A 19,674-nucleotide genomic window follows, 5' to 3' on the forward strand; every position below is an offset into this window, starting at 1 on the left:
TCACAGAGATCATCTGCAGGAGTGTTGTTGGTCATTCCCCAAGTAGGTGAGGCTCATTTGACAACAGCGAGGAACTGAGCCTTTAGTGTCATCAGTCCAGTCCTGTGGAACACACTGCCACCAGATTCAGCAGGCCCTTTCTGTGCCAACTATTAAACGTCTGCTGAGAGCTTTTCTGTTCCACCAAGCCTATGAAGGCAATTAAGAATACAGCCTTCCTCAATGGTTAATTGATGTCTGTTTTTAACTTTGTTGCTGTAAACTCCTTTGACATGTTTCTAATGACACAGCAGCATACAAATATTAAGAGAGGTGGCAAGGGAATGCAGTCAGGGAGGATTGACTCCAGGCTGGGCTTTTTTTCAGGGGCAACTCACAGGATCTCAGTTCTGGCACCTCTCTGCCGGGTGCTATTGTCATTCTAAGAGAATAAGGGAGGTGTTTGTGGTGAGTTCTAGTACCTCTTTTTCTAGAAAAATAGCACTGACTCCAGGTGCCACCAGTTCTAGAGAGCAAGCCTGACAATGCACACTTTACTTGGGTAACAGAATGGATTTCCACTGGTTGAATAAAAGGTAAAGGTACCCCTGCCCGTACGGGCCAGTCGTGTCCGACTCTAGGGTTGTGCGCCCATCTCACTTAAGAGGCCGGGGGCCAGCGCTGTCCGCAGACACTTCCGGGTCACGTGGCCAGCGTGACAAGCTGCATCTGGCGAGCCAGCACAGCACACGGAACGCCGTTTACCTTCCCGCTGGTAAGCGGTCCCTATTTATCCACTTGCACCCGGGGGTGCTTTCGAACTGCTAGGTTGGCAGGCGCTGGGACCGAACGACGGGAGCGCACCCCGCCGCGGGGATTCGAACCGCCGACCTTTCGATCGGCAAGCACTAGGCGCTGAGGCCTTTACCCACAGCGCCACCCGCGTCCCTAGTTGACTGGTTGAATACCAGCCTCAAATGATGCACATTTTCTAAGAGCATCAGAACACATTGCTACCGAAAACCTACTTGGAGCAGGGAGGCAAAGGAATGTATCTGCTGTTGAAAAGATGACAGAAGTCACTTTTTTAGAAGGCATTTCCATTTTATTATAAAATTATAAGGCAGGATTCAGTTCCACCATCTGTAAGAAACTGTGTGTGGTTCAACAGGCCTCAATTAATAGACTTAACTTTCACGCTGGTCAAACAAAGCATACATTTGCTGTATTAAAAAAAACAAAAAACTTTTCAGACGAAATTTATTTTCCACAGCTTTAGGGCAGCAGCTTCCTGCCAAGTCACAAACCAGCATCACTTTCACCAGATCACAGCCCAGGAAGCATAGCCAGCTTTCCAGCAAAGGAAGGAGGGGCGATCAGTTAAGACCAACTTGTGCACTTTGTTACCAAGACAAACATAAGCAAGTTGAATGGGTGGGGAAATTCCCATCTCCAACCACACACTCTTCCTGTATCTAGCTCTGCTTTCCAGAGTTAACTGCTAGACACAAATAGTTCCCTGTTAAATCTAATAATGCACTTAATTTACCCATGTGTGTAGACCAATACATTTTCCTCATTTAATGAGCTGCCTCTTTCCTGCCTCCCCATCTATCCCAATTTTTTTCCTTACTGATAGTTCTCCCTTACAAATGATCGAAATTCATCCCCTTGATCTTTTTTAAATCGTTCCTCAAAACTGCAACCACATAAGAACTTCTCCAAAGTTTGAGGGTGGGAGCAGGAAGAACTGTGCATACAAAGTATCATTCTCGGATACTGGCTTTCCTGCAACATTAACCCCATATAAACTCCATCCCCACAGCTTGTCCGCCCATCCATACCTTGGAGAGTGAAGTTAGGATCAGAAAAATTGGCAAAGGCTTTTCCTACAAAGGGAAAAGAAATTTGGAAGATCAAAAGGGAGAATGGCTCACATAGGGTTTCCACCACTAGCTGTGAAAATTGGAAATAACGGAATGCTCAGGCTTTTCTGCACATCTGTAGTCTGTTGGTGTGCTGTTTTGGTACAGCTCCATTGCTGAGGCAAGTAAACAAGCAAGATTAGCTCTTCTCCCCCTAGGCACAGGTGTGTGAGTTATAAAAATCTTCCAGTCCTTGAGTAAATAAAGCAGCAGCCAATTAAAGTTGTTCTTTGGTTTAATCGCTCCCAGGCAGAACTTTTCCCCCCCTTCACTGTCCGTACTGGCTAAGCTGGCAGCAAAATTTATAGAGGCATATGCAGACAGCACATCTGTCCAGCAGCAGGTGCTACCCAGGAGCAAGGGGTGAGGGTCCCATCACTTTGCAGGCCCACAATTCAGGTACAAACGGTCCAGTTCAGAAGCCAGATCTTTGGAAAGAATGGGGCATCATAGTGCATATCAAACATGGTGCATGCACATGTTTTTTTCTGGAAAGACTGTCTGGTGCCTCAGAAAGCTATGCTGCCATGAAGATTAAAGCATTCAGGGAGGGGAGAGAGAGTGAGCCTTGCTGCCACAAGGAAGGATGTAGCCTGCCTTTTTCCACAATGGACATGTCTACCTGCAGGCAAGCAAAGACCAGCAGCAATACGCTGTCTACAGCCCCACTCAACCACTCTGCATACACATTTTACGCCCAACACTTTTCCCGCAAGCCCCTTTCTGTAACGGTGCAAGACTCAAGAAGTTTAAGGCAAGTTTATATTATTCAACCCCCACCCCGCAACCCTTCATCTCTGCGAGGCACTTAAAATACCTGGAGTTTGGTCCAGAAAGGCCACTGGGTCCACTTGAGAGTTAAGACACTGCTGAGGGAAAGAACAAGCAGAAGAAAAAGTACCATTGTTGTTTAAGGCTTTCGAACCACAGGGGAGAGAAAGGCAGAGAATGTGTGTAAACAGAGCTGCTGCTCCCTGGATATTTCCAAGCCCATGTCTGAGAGTTACTGATGAGAGGCTCCACCGTTAACAGTAAGAAGATGGGCTCTCCTTAAGACGGGGATATTGTTCTGTCTCCTCCAGGCAACTGCTTGTATTAAAAAAAAAGTCCATGTTCAGGGGAATTGACAAACCAGAGGCTGCCGTCTGGGCGATGTATGAAGCGGCACTCGAGAGCTGATTTCAGGGTAAAAGGGCAGGGGCCCTTACCTGCAGGAATCTCCCCTGCCATTGGCAAAGTCCTCTCTTCCAATCGAGCCAGCACTCCAGCAGATGACTAATGGGCTTGCCTTCTCAAAACAGGCAACTGAGATGCCATGGTTTGGCATCCATAAGGCAAAACAAGCATTTAAAAAAATAAAAAGCCAACTAGGACGCAATCTTCAGCCTCCTGAAGTAAGCTGATGAGAAATTTGTCCATTCCAGTTTCATAGCGGAGAGTCGCCAGAGACCCAACAAAATAATCTCAAAACTGCCTACTCACACTAATATCATGATTTATCAGCGCACGAGGGCCTTGGGGGAGTTCAGAGACACATCAGAACGAGGTGACTGGTTTTACCGCTCCCCAAAATGAAACTGCTCTGGCCAAGGTCCATTCCAAAGGGTATGGCCCTCCTTTCCTGCACAGAACAGAAGACATAACTAATTCTACAAGTAAACCCAGGGCTCTGCAAAGACCACTGTGCTTGCTCACAGGAAGGGGGTGGTAAACAAAAAATTATGAAACGCAAGGAAGTAGCCCCAAAGAAACTCCTGTGCCAAGACACTGGACTGAAATGTCTCCTTCACAGTTGCAAATCCGCTCCCAGTCCCACCTTACATGAACGGGAGGGACATTCCTCACCATGGCCACCAGGAAGCCACGCATTTGCTTGGATTATGCATCCAAGGCAGCATTTAGCCTGACCTGCAAGGCTAGCGAACAAACCGAAGAGGTCCTTGTGTTTTGTTTCACCAAAAAAAATGTAAAAACGCTTTGAAAGGAGGAACAAGTCACAGAAATGAAAATGCCGATGTCCCTGTCAATGGCCTCTTTAGAGAAAAGAGGAGAGAACTGAGAGCAGCGAGTTATCTCTTCCTCTTTAGACCACCTTGTTTTATTCACTCCAGAGGGGAAGAGCCTCAACGTCTGGGGGAAAGCCACGCCTTTTGTTGATGCCCTGTTGCAAGCAAACAGAGAGAGGGAGGAACGGCGCATCACTTTCGAGATCTGTTGAGGATTTCCAGCTCTCCAGGCACTGCGGTATAATGTACAGTATTGTACGTGTGTGGGGAGGGGGGAGCCCAGCCTATCACAGCTCTTGAGTCTTTTTGCAGTTCCTCCATCCCTTGCCTCGCCCATCACCTGTAAGGGGGCGCCTTAGGAATGGAGGGGAGGAGGGGCTGGATAGCTGGGACCCATCAGCTCTCCGTCACAGTGGGGTGAGTCTTCTAAGACGATATTCCGCCCTGCTTCGGACAAAGCCCTTAAGACCTGAAGACATGGACAGCTCTGATCACGTACTGCCGGCAGATGGGGCACTCGTTCATGCGCTTCCCACACTTGGTGCAGGTGACCATGTGGCCGCACTCCAGGAGGACGCAATCAATGACGGAGTCCATGCAGATCTTGCAGAGGTTGTCCTCCGAGCCAGGGAGAGTGGCGTTGCCAGATGGAGCTGGAACGGAAAAGGGGGGGGCTTGATTATAAGAAAAAGAAAGCCTCAAAGCAGTTTACAAACATCAATAAAAAGTTATTTAAATCGTTCAGAAAAATAATTAATATCAATAATAAGCTAAACACAGATTAAGATTCTCGTCGAACATTCTACATGTCTGGATATATAGTTGTTTTAAACTGCTTTTCATATGCTGTACAGAACATGGGTGGCGCTGTGGGATAAACCACAGAGCCTAGGACTTGCTGATCAGAAGATCGGCGGTTCGAATCCCCGTGACAAGGTGAGCTCCCATTGCTCAGTCCCTTCTCCTGCCAACCTAGCAGTTTGAAAGCACGTCAAAGTGCAAGTAGATAAATACGTACCGCTCCGGCGGGAAGGTAAACGGCGTTTCCATGCACTGGTCTGGTTTGCCAGAAGCAGCTTACTCATGCTGGCCACATGACCCGGAAGCTGTACGCCGGCTCCCTTGGCCAATAAAGCGAGATGAGCGCTGCAACCCCAGAGTCGGCCATAACTGGACCTAATGGTCAGGGGTCCCTTTACCTTTAATATGCTGTACCGTTGTACCTTGGATTCCAAACACCCTGGAACTCGGACGTTTTGGCTCCCCAACGCCGCAAACCCGGAAGTGAGTATTCCTGTTTGCAAACGTTCTTTTGGAACCTGAACGTTTGACAGGGCTTCTGCTACAGGAGCTTCCTGCAGCCAATCAGAAGCTGCAATTTGGTTTTCCAACATTTTGGAAGTCGAACGGACTTCCGGAACAGATGCCATTCGACTTCCAAGGTATGGCTGTACTGGTGTTTTAACATTAATGTTGGTTTTTCTTTGTTGTAACCCGCTCTGGGAGCTTAGGGTGAAGGGTTGGTAAATAATAATAATAATAATAATAATAATAATAATAATAATAATAAATAGGCTTGCCTAAATAAGAATGTTTTTAGCAAGCATCAAAAAAGAAGTACAGTGATGCCCCGCAAGACGAACGCCTCGCAAGACGGAAAACCCGCTAGACGAAAGGGTTTTCCGTTTTGGAGGCGCTTCGCAAAACGAATTTCCCTATGGGCTTCCTTCGCAAGACGAAAGCCCATAGGGAAATCTCCGGGACAGCGGGGAAGCGCAGCGCGTCTTCCCCACTGTCCTCGGACCTCCTCTGAAGGCTGGCGGTGGGGCGGAGAGACCTCCTCCCGCCGCCAGCCTTCGGAAGGCTGCTCCGAAGCTAAAGAAGCTAAAGCAGCCCCCCCGCGACCCTCTCCCGGCTGGAGAGGTGACGCGCGCCTATGGCAGGAGCCTCCATAGGCGCGCGTCACCTCTCCAGCTGCGAGAGCACGCGCGGGGCTAAAGCAGCCCCCCACGACCCTCTCCCAGGTGACGCGCGCCTATGGCGGGAGCCTCCATAGCCGAGCATCACCTCTCCAGCCACGAGAGCGCACGCGGGGCTAAAGCAGCCCCCCGCGACCCTCTCCCAGGTGGCGCGCGCCTATGGCAGGAGCCTCCATAGCCGAGCGTCACCTCTCCAGCCGGGAGAGCGTGCGCGGGGCTAAAGCAGCCCCCCGCGACCCTCTCCCAGGTGACGCGCGCCTATGGCAGGAGCCTCCATAGCCGAGCGTCACCTCTCCAGCCGGGAGAGAGCGTGCGGGGCTAATGAAGCCATAGCCCCGCGACCCTCTCCCAGCTGGAGAAGTGAGGCGTGACTATGGCAGCAGCCTCTGAAGGATGCTCCGAAGCCTGGCGGCGGGAGGAGGTCTCTCTGCCCCTCCGCCAGGCTTCGGAAGGCTGCTCCGAAGCCTGGCGGCGGGGCGGAGAGACCTTCTCCCTGCGCCAGCCTTCGGATGGCTGTCCTGAAGACTTGGGGTGGGAGAAGGGTTTTCCTTCCCACCGCCAACATTCAGAATGCACCTGTAACGGTTTGGATCAGTCGAGTGGGCACATATGAGGTAAGGTGATCTTGCAGGTAAACTGGTCCCAAGTTGTTAAGGCCTTTATATACTAATAGTAACACCTTGAACTTAGCCAGACAGCAAATCGGCAACTAGTGAAGATTTCTGAGCAGAGGCGTTCTCTGCTGATGGGCAATCATGGTACAGCTTCCAAATCTGGAACAAGGAAAGCCCCACATAGAGCACTCTGTGGGGAAGGGGCCCATATCTGAGCGAGAGCCGCTTTCCAAAACTTCCCATCATCAACTCTGGGCTTTGCCATTTTAAGATTCTTACCCTATCATCAAGGTGTATACACATTCATATATGATTACCTGCTGTCCATAAATAAGAGAGACAAAGCCCCACCCCCCCCACCCCCACACAAAATAAATGCCTGTCCTTCCCATTGAGCAACCATTTTGAAAGGAAAAACAAGGGCTGCTTACCAGCTTGATCATCCGTATCAGAAACTGAAAACAGAAAAAAGAGAAGTTTGATGAAATCCTATTGCAACAGTGCTCAATATAAATGAACAAGATGTGTCATTCCCTTGCTACTGCCTCCTGGGAAGAAGGGAGTAGGGACTGGAAAAATTACTTAGGAGAAAAAGAAACAAAGCTCTGGGAATGGGAGATCCTATGGTGGGCCAGAGGCTTCTACACTTTTTATGCCAGTTTCATGAGACCCTGTGGCTGCATCAGGCCAATGGCTCATCTAGTCCAGAATCCTGTTCTCACCATGGCCAACCAGATGCTTGTTAGGGGACCCAAGTGTAAGAGCCCCCTCCTTTCCTTTGGTTTCCAGCAACTGGTATTCAGAAACATTGCTGCCTCCAGCTGTGGAGGCAGAGCAGAACCCTCATGGCCGGTGGCCATCGATAGCTTTCTCTTTCACGAATTTGTCTAATCTTTGAAAACCATCCAACGTGGCTCTTCCTAAGGGTGTGAGTTCCATAGATTAACCATGTGCTGCATGAAGAGGGGCTTTCCTTTATCCTAAATCTCCCCACATTCAACTTCATGGGATGTGAAGTGCGGGGAGAGGGAGGAAAAACCTTTATCCACTTTCTCCATGCTGCGCAGCATTTCACAAACTTGTGGGATGCCGCCTCCTACTCAACTTTTCTCTAAACTAAAAAACCCCTCTCATTCCCACAGATATACAAAGATATGTGCAGATGAAATATACCATATTTTTCGCACCATAGGGTGCACCGGACCATAGGGCGCACCCAGTTTTTTGGGGGGGAAATAAAGGGGGGGAAATTATTTTTCCCCCCCAGGTGCGGGGCTGGGGCGGGGGAAGCTCGAGCTTCCCCCGACCCCAGCCCCCAAACAGGCAGCTCTCTGCAAGCCGTGGGAGCCCAGCGCTGGCTCCCGCTGCTTGTGGAGAGGTCTGCGAAGCCTGGACGCGCTGATCTCAGCGCGTGCAGGCTTCGGCATGCCGGCAACTCTCCGCAAGCAGCGGGAGCGCTCCCGCTGCTTGCGGGGAGGTCCGTGAAGCTTGGACGCGCTCATCTCAGCGCGCGCAGGCTTCGGCATGCCGGCAACTCTCCGCAAGGAGCGGGAGCGCTCCCGCTGCTTGCGGAGAGGTCCGCGAAGCCTGGACGCGCTGATCTCAGCGCACGCAGGCTTCAGCATGCAGGCAACTCTCCCGCTGCTTGCGGAGAGGTGTGCGAAGCCTGGAGAGCGTGAGGGGTTGGTGCGCACCGACCCCTCTCACTCTCCAGGCTTCAGCAAAAGCCTGCATTCACACCATAGGACGCACACACATTTCCCCTTCATTTTTTGAGGGGAAAAAGTGCGTCCTATGGTGCGAAAAATACGGTATATACCATGGGTATGCAAACTAAGGCCGGGGGGCCGGATCCAGCCCAATCTCCTTCTAAATCCGGCCTGCAGACAGTCCGAGAATCAGCGTGTTTTTACATGAGTAGAATGTGTGCTTTTATTTTAAATGCATCTCTGGGTTATTTGTGGGGCATTTCCCCCAAAAAACTATATATATATATAGTCGGGGCCCCCACAAGGTCTGAGGGACAGCGGACGGCCCCGATGAAAAAGTTTGCGGACCCTTGATATATACCGTACTTTTCCGTGTATAAGACTAGGATTTTTTTACTAAAAATAATGTTAAAAGGGGGGGTAGTCTTATACACGGAGGCAATCTCCCCCATCTTCTTATTTTTGAGTCCCCAAAAATAGGGGGCCTCTTATACATGGGGGCGTGTTATACACTGAAAAATACGGTCGGGGTGTGTGTGTGTATTTTCTGCCCCCCCCCCCCGAATCCTTACCCAGCTGCTGAAGGTCCTTCTCTTTGTACAGGCGGGTCACTCTCTCCATCAGCTCCCATTTCTCACAACAGCCCTTGTAGTTGACAAAGTTCCGAGCGAGGATCTCCTTCAGCTGCCTTACGGAGAGGGCATCAATGTCTCTCACACTTGTCAGGTCAGAGAGAGATGCCCTCCGCCCCGGAACTAGGTTATCCTCAGAGTCGGTGGACTGAAATACAAAGTGGTTTGCGGGTAAGGCTGCGAGGCTTCAGCCTGGCTCTGCTGCAGCAAAAAAAGGGGGGGTCCTCTCTATCTGCTAGCCAGCCAAAATCAGCTGTCTCTCCAACACATGAAGTTTAGGCATGAAGGCACAGACTTTACAAGATGGGTCTTCAGGTGCAGTCACTGCTCTGCTATGTGGAAATCACACACCTAAATGTTTCACCAAGCACATGAGGGTGTAATGATATCTGGGCACCCGGTGCTAGAAACCAGATTTATTTGCCTGCAATGCCTTTCTAACCTGGACCCATGAACTGGGGGCAATATTTATCAGGGTGCATCTGGGTGAAGTTAGTGGCATGAATGTGTTTAGCTTTAATAAAAACACACGGGTGGTAGAAACCGACAGACTTCTCAAACCGACTGCCTTCCAGATATTTTGGAGTGTAAGTCCCATCAGCCCCAGCTAGCATGGTCAATGCTCAGGGATGGTGGGAGGCACAGGGCACCAGGCTGGGGTAGGCTGGGCTATGGCAAGAAGAGATGGAAAGCAGAGGGCAGGGAGAGAGAGGGACTACAACAGCAAGCTTCAGTCATCTCTCCTCCTTGATACTAAGGAAGGACTGATCAGTATACTTCCTCTAAGTTTAACTCCATCCCATCCCATCTCTTCATTAATTTGTTATTATTTAAAGGGGGGGGACCCATATTCAAATTCAATGCATTTCTAAATAATACTTTTATCCTAATGCATTTGCATGCTTTGCAGTACGTTTTTCTGAGCCAAGAACTGGAATTACAAAATTTGGAGAAGTGCAAAACTAAAAGGACTATCATATTTCTGATCTGTCTATTTGCCTGGGAGTTGCAAACTAGGTCAGTTTGTTTAAAAATGTGGACTGAACAAATTCCTATCCTGACATCTTACACACAACACAAAATCCCCTAATATTCTATCATGTGATTGGCTGTGGCTCACTTTTCGAACCAATACTGGCGAAGACGTAGGGCATAAATAATATACCACACAGACAGAGATATACACATCTCTCATACAAACAGATCTACTGTGTGTTTTGGAAAGTCGTTTGCCTGTTTGCTGGGCATTCAGACACCTTTTATGCTATCAGCATCCAATTTTGCATGATGGTTCCTGAGACTGAGGAGCAGGTTTTCGTCTATGTTTGGATACAACTGGATGCTTTTTTGAACCTAGAGAGCAGACTGAACCTTTCAGAACCGCACAGATTTTAGCCACCAATTTCAAAACCGCACTGGTATTTTTGCCTTCCTTGAATGTGTGTGTGTACACGCACTCCCTGGCATTTCGGAACCAGAGGAACGCGAAACAGGTTTCAAGCTCCATACAATCAGCTGGTGGGTAGCAGAGGATGGAGACCAGTCCACCAGCGAGGGGACATCACACTGTGAAATTCAAGCTGTGGGGCTGCAGAGAGCCAGTGTGGTGTAGTGGTTAAGAGCGGTAGTCACGTAATCTGGGGAACCGGGTTCACGTCTCCGCTCCTCCACATGCAGCTGCTGGGTGACCTTGGGCCAGTCACACTTCTTTGAAGTCTCTCAGCCCCACTCACCTCACAGAGTGTTTGTTGTGGGGGAGGAAGGGAAAGGAGAATGTTAGCCGCTTTGAGACTCCTGAAGGGGAGTGAAAGGCGGGATATCAAATCCAAACTCTTCTTCTTCTTCTTCTTCTGCAGAAGAGGTAAGTGGACGAAGATTCCATAGGGCCACACGTAAATGATTTTACGGGTAAAAGTGGGGCTTGAACCTACCTTGAAATCCAACCGCTGCACCACCAAGGATCCCCATAATCTTTTTCGGTATCCAGAGCACTCATTGCAACCCCTGGCCCACCCCCACACGGCCTCCTTGTTCTGGCTGCATCATCAGCCCTCGCCTACCTGTGTCTCCTCCTCGGTCAGTGCTTCCACTGCATTCTCAACTTCCGCCATGTCGCCCTGGCTCGGTAAGACATGCCCATTTGCCTAGGAGGAAAACAGATGCTGCTGAAAGACTGAACTTCCTAGAAAACCCACCGTGGAGAGACAGAAGAGTCTAGAAAAGATGCTGGGCCATCTCTGGAGGACCCTGAACCCACCCAAAGCTGATTTACACCTTCTGAAGGCGGGAGGGGGGCGAAAGTCTTTGTCCCCCCTGCCTGCCTTCCCAGGGGCTTTTAAATCGCCCCGGACAGCGGAGAAGTCCTCCGCTGTCCCGGGGCGATTTTAAAATGCCGCCCGCCAGCATTTTAAGATCGCCCGGACAGCGGAGAAGTCCTCCGCTGTCCCAGGGTTTTTTAAAATGCTGGGGGTGGGAAGAAAAGCCCTTGTCCCCCCCCCCCCAGCCTTCAGAAGAGGTCTGGGGACAGTCTGTCCCCGGACCTGGTCTGAAGGCGGTTTCCCTAGGAACGCATTAATTGATTTTCAATGCATTCCTATGGGAAACCGTGCATCGCAAGACGAAAAAACCGCAAGACGAAGAGACTTGCGGAATGAATTAATTTCGTCTTGCGAGGCACCACTGTACTACTACCACTACCAATGCACTTGCTATTGTTTAAAGAGATGCTATGTTGTTTTTCCATAAGTTGTATATTATTATATGAAATGATAATGTGTTATATGATTCCCTCCCCTCTTTTCCCTATGTTATTGCATATGTGCATCTACTTTTCCTTTAACATCAGTAGCTTAGAGACTTTGGGTAATAGTAAGTTTAAATATATAAGCAATCAATTAATAAGAAACAGAAACTCTCCTTCGTCCTTTTGAACTCTAGAAGGATGCACAAGGAATCACAAGAGGAAGAAGCTAAATGCAGACCTGTTTGCAATCTGGCTCTCACAACTCTAGGACTTAATGGCCAAACTGACAACTCCTGTCCAAGTGAGTCAAACAGGCAAGAAAATCACTACTTTTCCATCAGCCTGGCATAATTTTATTCCATATGCAGCATCAATGGAACACGGTTATAGGCTTCTGAGAACACATGGCAGCTTGTGGAATGATACCATTGTATAAAAACCGAAATCACTGGATTTCAGTCACTGGGTAGCTCAGTCGGCCAGAGCATGGTGCTGACAACACCAAGGGTGTAGGTTTGACAGTGGCATATTCCTGCATTGCACTCTATGATTCTATGGCTTGAAATGCAATTAAATAGGCATGTGGTGCTTCTGTGCGGTGCTGATATGTAAGAACAAAAAAATCACCTGCGTATGAATCACTCTTTACAATATATATATATATTGCAAATAAAGAAAAACAAAAACAATGGGGTGGGGGGAACCAAGAGGAAACTCAGGAGATCCCGAACACACCCCAGCTGAAATTGCTCCTGGCTGGGAAACGACGTCTGCTGGGCCCCTTTACCTTAATGTTGACTAAGCCCCGTTAAGACCGCCTAGGCTTGAGTAGGGAAACCCTAGGGTGGTGTCCCCAAGGCCTGGGTCAGTCATGATTGAGCTGCAGAGAGGCACCAGGAGCCCATGCTGGGAAGGCCTGGCTCTGCCCTGCTGCCTTCCATTGTGACGCGGGGCTGACATCATGGAGAATGCAAGGCAGCCTGGCTCTTTGTGACACAGCGCTGCAGGGCCAAGGGCACTCCAATCTCTGGGTGCTGCCCAACCCCCCATGTCTTGTTGGGGGCTGGGTGGGCAAAAAGGGCTCTATGGTCTCCTCCGGCTAGCCTGTGGGCTAAAGGGTTGAGCCATGGCAGCACGCAGCAGAACGGTGAGAGGCTGCCAGGGAGATGCATGAGGTTGGTAAAGATCAGTGGTCACCCAGTGGTGCTCTTAAGAGCCCTCCCCTGCCTGCCCATGCTCACTGACCCCTCGGTGATGAGGGTGGTTTCCTTTTCCTCCCTTGAAAAAGACAGAGCTGTAAGAGGAAGCGGGGAAGAGTGCCACTCTTTCCCACTTCCTCTTGCAGCTCTATGGGTTTTCCAAGGCTCAGGTTAATTCTACTGGAGTTCATTTTTACCTGGAACACTTCAAAAAGTAAAGGTGGGTGGGTGAACACCTTATCTCTTTATTAATGCATGTGGGAGGGAGAAGAGGCAGAAGGGAAGGCACCCACAGCACTCAACTCAAAACTAGGGAGGGGGCTTTTTTGGTGGTGGCACCCCAGTCACACAATGCTCTCATCAGAGAGGCTCACTTAGCACCTATATCAGGATTTTCTCAGGACCTATATCTTGGAAAGGGCCACAGTGCAGTGCAAGAGCATCTGCTTTGCATGCAGGAGGTGCTGGGTTCAAATTCAGGCATCTGCAGGTAGAGCATGGACTGTCTGAAGCCCCAAAGAGCTGCTTCCAGTCATTTGTAGCCACTTCTAAGCTAGACGGAACAGAAAGGCAGATTCCTATGTTCCTATATTCTTTCAGGCCTTTTCTGGAGTTTTTGCATTATTTTTATAGCGCTGACGGTGCTTTGTAATGCTTTCAGGCTGGTTTTACACCAAGCTCAGAGGCGGATTTAGGGAACCGCAAATGATTCCGCCACACTGGGCACCAAGCCTTGGGGTCACTGCAGGGTGTCACAACTATGACGTAGTTGTGAATTGAGCAGAACAGAAGGCAAGAGGCACCAAATCCTGGCCTCACACAGGGCACCGCTGAAATTGGAAAGACCAAAATCCAGCCCTGCCCACCTTAGCACTGGGGCACACATAAGACATGGTAGGCTGGGCAATATAGAAATGCCAAGACTGATAAATAAAGTCTATGTATGAAGCTATGAACCCTTGAAAAGCAAGCCAAGAACCTTACGAAGCCGCCCAAGAGTGAGGGCAAATGACCACACAGGTGTTTCAACAGGAGATTAACACTCAGCCAGGCAGTACCTGTGGCTGCTCCTCAGTCTGCAAGGCAGGGTCTGTCGCAGTCCACTCAGGAGGGCAGTCCGGTGAGGTAGGTGCAGGGGCCTCTTGCTCCTGGACAGGGGAGACGATTGTCACCGGAGGAACCCGGGCAGTCCTGTCTCCCTGGGGACCCACAGCGGGCTGCTGGCCGATGATCAGACAGACCAGCTCGTCCTTCTCGCGGCACATTTCGGTGGAGATCTCCCGCAGCTCCAGGTAGTCCCGCAGGTCTTTCACCTTCATTTTGATCAGCTCCTCCCGCTGGAAGGCTGTGGCCCGGAACCGCTCGCAGAGGTGGCAGAGGCAGGGGCCGCTCTCCGGCTGGTGCGAGCAGGCCAGGCAGAAGGTCTTTTTGCAGTCCAGGCAGGTGTGCTGTCCGGAAAAGGGAAGAGAGGAATGTCAGGTGGAGGCAGCCAGGGAGGAAGACAAAGGCCAATGCTTCCCAAAGTGGTCAGTGGTGCCCCCTTGGGGAGAGGTGGAGTTAAATGATTTATCGGATGGGTATCACTGGACCAGGTTCATCATTTCTGTTGAATTAATTAAACTAAACAGTTGTAATTGCATTTTTAATAAATGTGCAATTAACTGGCACTGTTTTGAATGTTATTGTGCTCTTATCTTCCTTAGAGAATCGTGGAAACAACTAATCAGAATAATGTTTTTAATAGGGTAAGGGGGCACTGGAGATGTGTTTGTTGAACTGGGGTGGGACAGTGGCTCAAAAATGTTTGGGAGCCTCTGAGACAAGACAGACCCCTGTATTTTGAGCTGGGTCTCAAAAAAAGAAACAAGAGCTTCTGGGCACTGTAGGATCCGGGATAAGTCACCGATAAATCAAGCTGAGCCAACCGTTCATATGATTGTTTTGTACTGGTTTGGTTTTCAAGGCATTGCATGTCTTTGTTGTACCTGTGTATATTTTACGATAGTTTTATACACATAAGGAAACTGATGGCTTGTTAACCAAGAAAATTAGAAGTTGCTGATGGATTTAAATAAAAATGAGTTGGTAGCCCAGCTAAGCTAGGGAAAAGAATGGTGTTTTGCTATCCCAGATTCGAGACCGCTTAGGATTTGGAATTCAAGGAAAGAATCTTCACTCATACTGTAGCATAAAAATCTCAACATAAGCCATTGTTGCAACGGTACTTAATGCCTGCTTCTGCTTAGGATCAATACAACGGTTAGAGAAAACCCTTTGCCAATGATCAATACCAAAATGATCAAGGAGTTGGAGCAACTCTCCTATGAGGAATGACTGCAACGTTTGGGACTTTTTAGTTTAGAGAAAAAGAGTGTGTGACATGATAGTCAAGTTTATAAAATTGTGCATGGCACGGAGAAAGTGGGTAGAGAAAAGTTTTCCTCCCTCTCTCATAACACTAGAACTGTTGGACATCCCACAAGGCCGAATACTAGAAGATTCAGGACTCGTAACAGAAATTCCTTCTTCACACAACGCATAGTTAAACTATGGAACTCCCTCCCACAGGAGGCAGGGATGGCCACCAACTTGAGTGGTTTTAAAAGAGGATTAGACACATTCATGGAGAGGGCTATCAGTAACTACTAGCCACGATGGCTATTGCTCAGCCTCCATGGCTGGAAGCAGCAGTTGCTGGAAAGCCAAGGAGGGGAGAGGGCTGCTCTTGTGCTGGGGGGTCCTGCTTGAGGGTTTCCCACAGGCTTCTGGTTGGCCCCTGCAAGAGCAGCATGCTAGACTATATGGGCCACTGGCCTGATCCAGGAGTCTGTACTTAAATGCTCACCTTACACATATGTGATGGTATGTCTGATTCAGTATAAGACACTGCCCAAAATTTTTAGCTGTTTTTTTTTAATCACATTTTTACAGTGGAGAGGGTGTGGAGAGAAATTACAGATGCCCCTTGTGTCATGCAAGTAATTCAGTATAAACTGCTGAGATGCTCAGTGAGCATCCTGCTCTCCATTATCATATGATGCTCCCTCCATTTACTGACAGCAGCAAAATGAATGCTTACATGCATGATGCAGAATGCTGCTCCCTTGCCTTGAGTCTGAATGGAGTCTTGTTCTCTGGTGACCTTTGGCTGTAAACAAACCAACCTGGCGGACTTAAAAAGTGTTCAGTAGAAGCAAAACTGGAATGGTGAGGATCTTGGGACACTCAGCCACCACAGCAGTTCCAGAGAGCTTCCAAGCAGGCTCTCATTCCTTAGGAGAAAGCCCGCAGTCCCTTGTGGTGTGCTGGGGTAGCATTTGTGGTGGCTGGCATTTTGGCCTTGGGTTCAAATCCCAGCCCAGCAGTGAAATTCACTCGATCGACCTCCTCAAGACTTCCCACATCCCAGAAGTCCTGTCTGTCCCAAGTCACCTCCGCATCTAGTACCCCAACCCAGGAAGAGTTTACATGTAGGGGAGGAGCCGTAGCTCATGAGGGGACCAGGGCAGTCACTGCCTCTCAGCCTGGTCTACCTCACAGGGTTGTTGTGGGGATGAAATGAGGAGGGTGGAACTATGTATATTTTCCTACGACATCACAGACTCAGCCGGATCTACCTCGCAGGGTTATTCATAAAGTAAAAGCTGGGGCGGGAGTGGGGGCAACTGGATATTCTGCTCTTCTCTGCTAGGATTAAGCAGAGGATTAAAATTATACTAAATGCCATTAAAAAGAAGAAATAGTAAGATATAAGAAAAGAGGTCCTATATTGGAAGGTGTGGCCAGTGTGTTTATAAAAGTTCAAGCAATTAACTTTCAGGGAAATAAGTCCAGAGTCAAAAGTCGGGCAACATTATTCATTATTCACAAAAGCATGGCAAGATCTTTGGGGAGCAAGGGGGGCATTGCTATGATGGCAGTTAGGCAAACCAAGGGTTAAACCTGGTGAGCTGTTGGAAACTAACTCAGGATGGTTGGGAAGCTTTCTGTGTAAAGGAGTTGTGTGTGTGTACACAAGCACACAAGTGCACACACATTCCATACAAAGGCTCCACATCCGCCTCCCTTTCCCTTGCCATTTTTCCATCCAAGAACGTGCAGGAGGTCAGATGCTTTCTGAGACTCTGAAAGGCTGGCCTCCTGCCACCCGAACGGAAGACTTCCCAGGAGAAGAAAACCCCTCCTCATTTAAATGGACTTCTCCGAGTGAGAAAATGCCTTTCCTCCTCCGTACCCGCCCCCAGGGTGACTCAAGCGTGCCAGAACTTAAGCCTGCAATACAAGGAAAAACCAGACTGTGCAGGGAAACATACGCTTCCACCGCAGGCATTTCTGTGCGACACAAATGTGCACGTTTGGAACAAAATGTGCAGGTTTGGGGACAGGAGAGAATAAGGGGGCTCTTGAACCTGCTGTTTTAAAACAGCCTCCCCTAACCTGGTGTTCACTCCAGATGCTTTGGACTCCCACCAGCACAGGAATGGCAGGCTTTGATTTTTTTCCAACTCTGGCTTATGCAAATGGCTACAGCCAGCCCTGGGCTGACCCTGAATCAGCCCCACAGTGACTTCAAAGGAAATTATGCCTATGAGAGTCACCTGTTGGGATCCTTCTAGAACCCCAGTTTTCTAGACTGGCCAGCTGGTGACTTTCATTGAAGTCCGCTGGCAGGCCCCTGCTGCTGCTCTCCAGTATTCAGAGGTACAGTGCCTTTAAATGTGGAGGCTCCACTTTCCTAGCGGGGCTAAACCTCTTTCCTGAATTTGTCTAATCCCTCCTGCACCCAACCTTTTAAAAAGCCGTCTCAGCAGGCAGGGGCCACCACCTCAGCTTGTCACAGTAAGCTGTTGCTGTTGTTGTTATTTGAATTTATATATAGCCCTATACCTGCAGGGGTCAGGGCAGTTCACAGGATAAAAATCAGAATATAAAACCATAAAGTACATATAAAAATAAAAACAACAATCTAATAACCCAAGATTCACAAGTTAAGCTCTGTTGGAAGCTCTCTCTCTCAAGTGTCCATTCAACTTCTCATCAATATTATTATTAATAACAAAAATAATTACTTTCCCATCACCCTAAGGTCCCATGGGTTATAACCATGTAAAATGTGCAATACAAAATATTTTTTCTTACAATTACAAAAAATGCAATCAATCACAACAAAGTATATATACAGGCAACTCCCCATATGCAAGGGGGTTGTGTTCCAGCTCATTGCGCACCTGTCCACTCTGCCCTCTAAGCGCAGCATTGTGAGCTGACGTGGTCGTTTGTCCTCATCACAAATACTACTTATATACCGCTTAATATGCAAAACCCCGACACAATTCCCATGAAACACAGTAAGAGAACTAGAGCAGGTTCCCACCATGGGCTCCCAATGTGGAGCAGGACACCCCACTCACCTTAAGGGTGGCGTTGCTGAAACGGGCCCCACAGCCTTTGCAGCCCTGCTCAGGGCCGGTGGGCGAAGGGAAGGAGCTGTAGCCGGCGTTGGCGTAGGCTTGCGCGCGGGTCCCCTGCTGCGGGCGGTGCTGGATGTCCTCGGGCTGCCCGTTCAGGCAAAACCAGTTGCAGCATGTCGCCCACATGATAAATGGTTAGAACTGGAGGGGGGGTGGGAAATGAAAGCCAAGATCAGTCAACTGAGTTAAGAAAGCCGGTTTCTTCAAACAAAAAAAGCCTGGGGAGTAGGAAGGAGGGCAGCACAATGCACATTTCTGAGAGCAGCCAATCGTTTTTTTGCTTTGCAGGGAGATAAGAATGCCCTTGCTCTCACAAAAGCAGGAGAGGTGAGCCCGTTTCTGGATGGGACCAGTTCAGAGTGCAAGGCGGAGGAAGGCTTACGAGACAGAATGTTACTTCACTGCACAGACAGATGGAAACACACGTGCCAGAGCATGCCGGGAAAACCCCTTGCCTCCAACATGCTAATTTTCTACATGCGAGGAATCTTGACTTGTTGTTTTTTTGTCAGGATTTATCCAAAGAGAAACAGCAGCATCTCCCAGCTGACATCTGTTCCACAACAGCAGAACACTTTTTAAAGTGTTCCTTCTATGGCAGCATGCACTTTCCTTTGAAAGAAAGCACTTATTCACAGGGCACATGATTAAATGGTGGAACTCTGTCTCACCAACACGGATGGCTTGAGGACAAATTCATGTAGGAGTGGGCTATCAATGGCTACTAGCCATAATGGTTATGCTCGGCCTCCACAGTCAAGGGGCGGTAATGCTTCTGAATACCAGTTGCTGGGCAGTGCTCTTGCGCTTGGGTTCTGCTTGTGGGTTTCCCCCGGGAATCTAGTTGGCTACTGTATGAACAAGATGCTGGCCTAGACAGACCATCGGCCATTGGCCTGATTCTTCTTATCTTCTTAAGTACAGTGGTACCTCTGGTTACAAACTTAATTCATTCCGGAGGTCCATTCTTAACCTGAAACCGTTCTTAACCTGAGGTACCACTTTAGCTAATGGGGCCTCCTGCTGCCGCCGCACGACTTCTGTTCTCATCCAGAGGTAAAGTTCTTAACCCAAGGTACTACTTCCGGGTTAGCGGAGTCTGTAACCTGAAGTGTTTGTAACCCAAGGTGTTTGTAACCCAAGGTACCACTGTACTCCAATGTCATAGCTGAATGTACTAAAGAGCTTTAGATGTGGATGTTAGCTGCAGTTGGATTTAAATAACCCTTGAAAAATCTACATTTACCTTTGCAGTTTAAGAATGCATGGGACTTTGGCTGTTGCATAAAAAGTCACATTGAAACTGCATGTTCCAAGGGGATATAATAATAATAATAATGGTGATGATGATGATGATATGCCACTCTATATAAAACCAGAAAATACATAATCAAAATAAAAACAACAACAACCAAAT

General features: G+C 48.8%; 1 protein-coding gene across 3 annotated transcripts in view; it reads right to left on the reverse strand.

The window, feature by feature from the left end:
- Window positions 1-1,062: 1,062 nt before the first annotated feature.
- The window catches only part of RFFL (ring finger and FYVE like domain containing E3 ubiquitin protein ligase), a 38,550-nt gene continuing 19,938 nt past the window's right edge, over window positions 1,063-19,674 (reverse strand). For all 3 annotated transcript variants that reach the window (XM_028707311.2, XM_028707312.2, XM_077919633.1), the window contains exons 2-7: window positions 18,198-18,398; window positions 13,845-14,234; window positions 10,905-10,988; window positions 8,785-8,992; window positions 6,935-6,958; window positions 1,063-4,563 (exon numbers count right to left, since the gene is read on the reverse strand). In XM_028707311.2, the coding sequence (XP_028563144.2) occupies window positions 4,373-4,563; window positions 6,935-6,958; window positions 8,785-8,992; window positions 10,905-10,988; window positions 13,845-14,234; window positions 18,198-18,383 (1,083 nt within the window). In that variant the 5' untranslated portion in view covers window positions 18,384-18,398 and the 3' untranslated portion in view covers window positions 1,063-4,372. The remainder of the gene's footprint in view (window positions 4,564-6,934; window positions 6,959-8,784; window positions 8,993-10,904; window positions 10,989-13,844; window positions 14,235-18,197; window positions 18,399-19,674) is intronic.

This window comes from Podarcis muralis, chromosome 15 (genome assembly GCF_964188315.1).
Source record: "Podarcis muralis chromosome 15, rPodMur119.hap1.1, whole genome shotgun sequence".
Taxonomy (NCBI): domain Eukaryota; kingdom Metazoa; phylum Chordata; class Lepidosauria; order Squamata; family Lacertidae; genus Podarcis; species Podarcis muralis.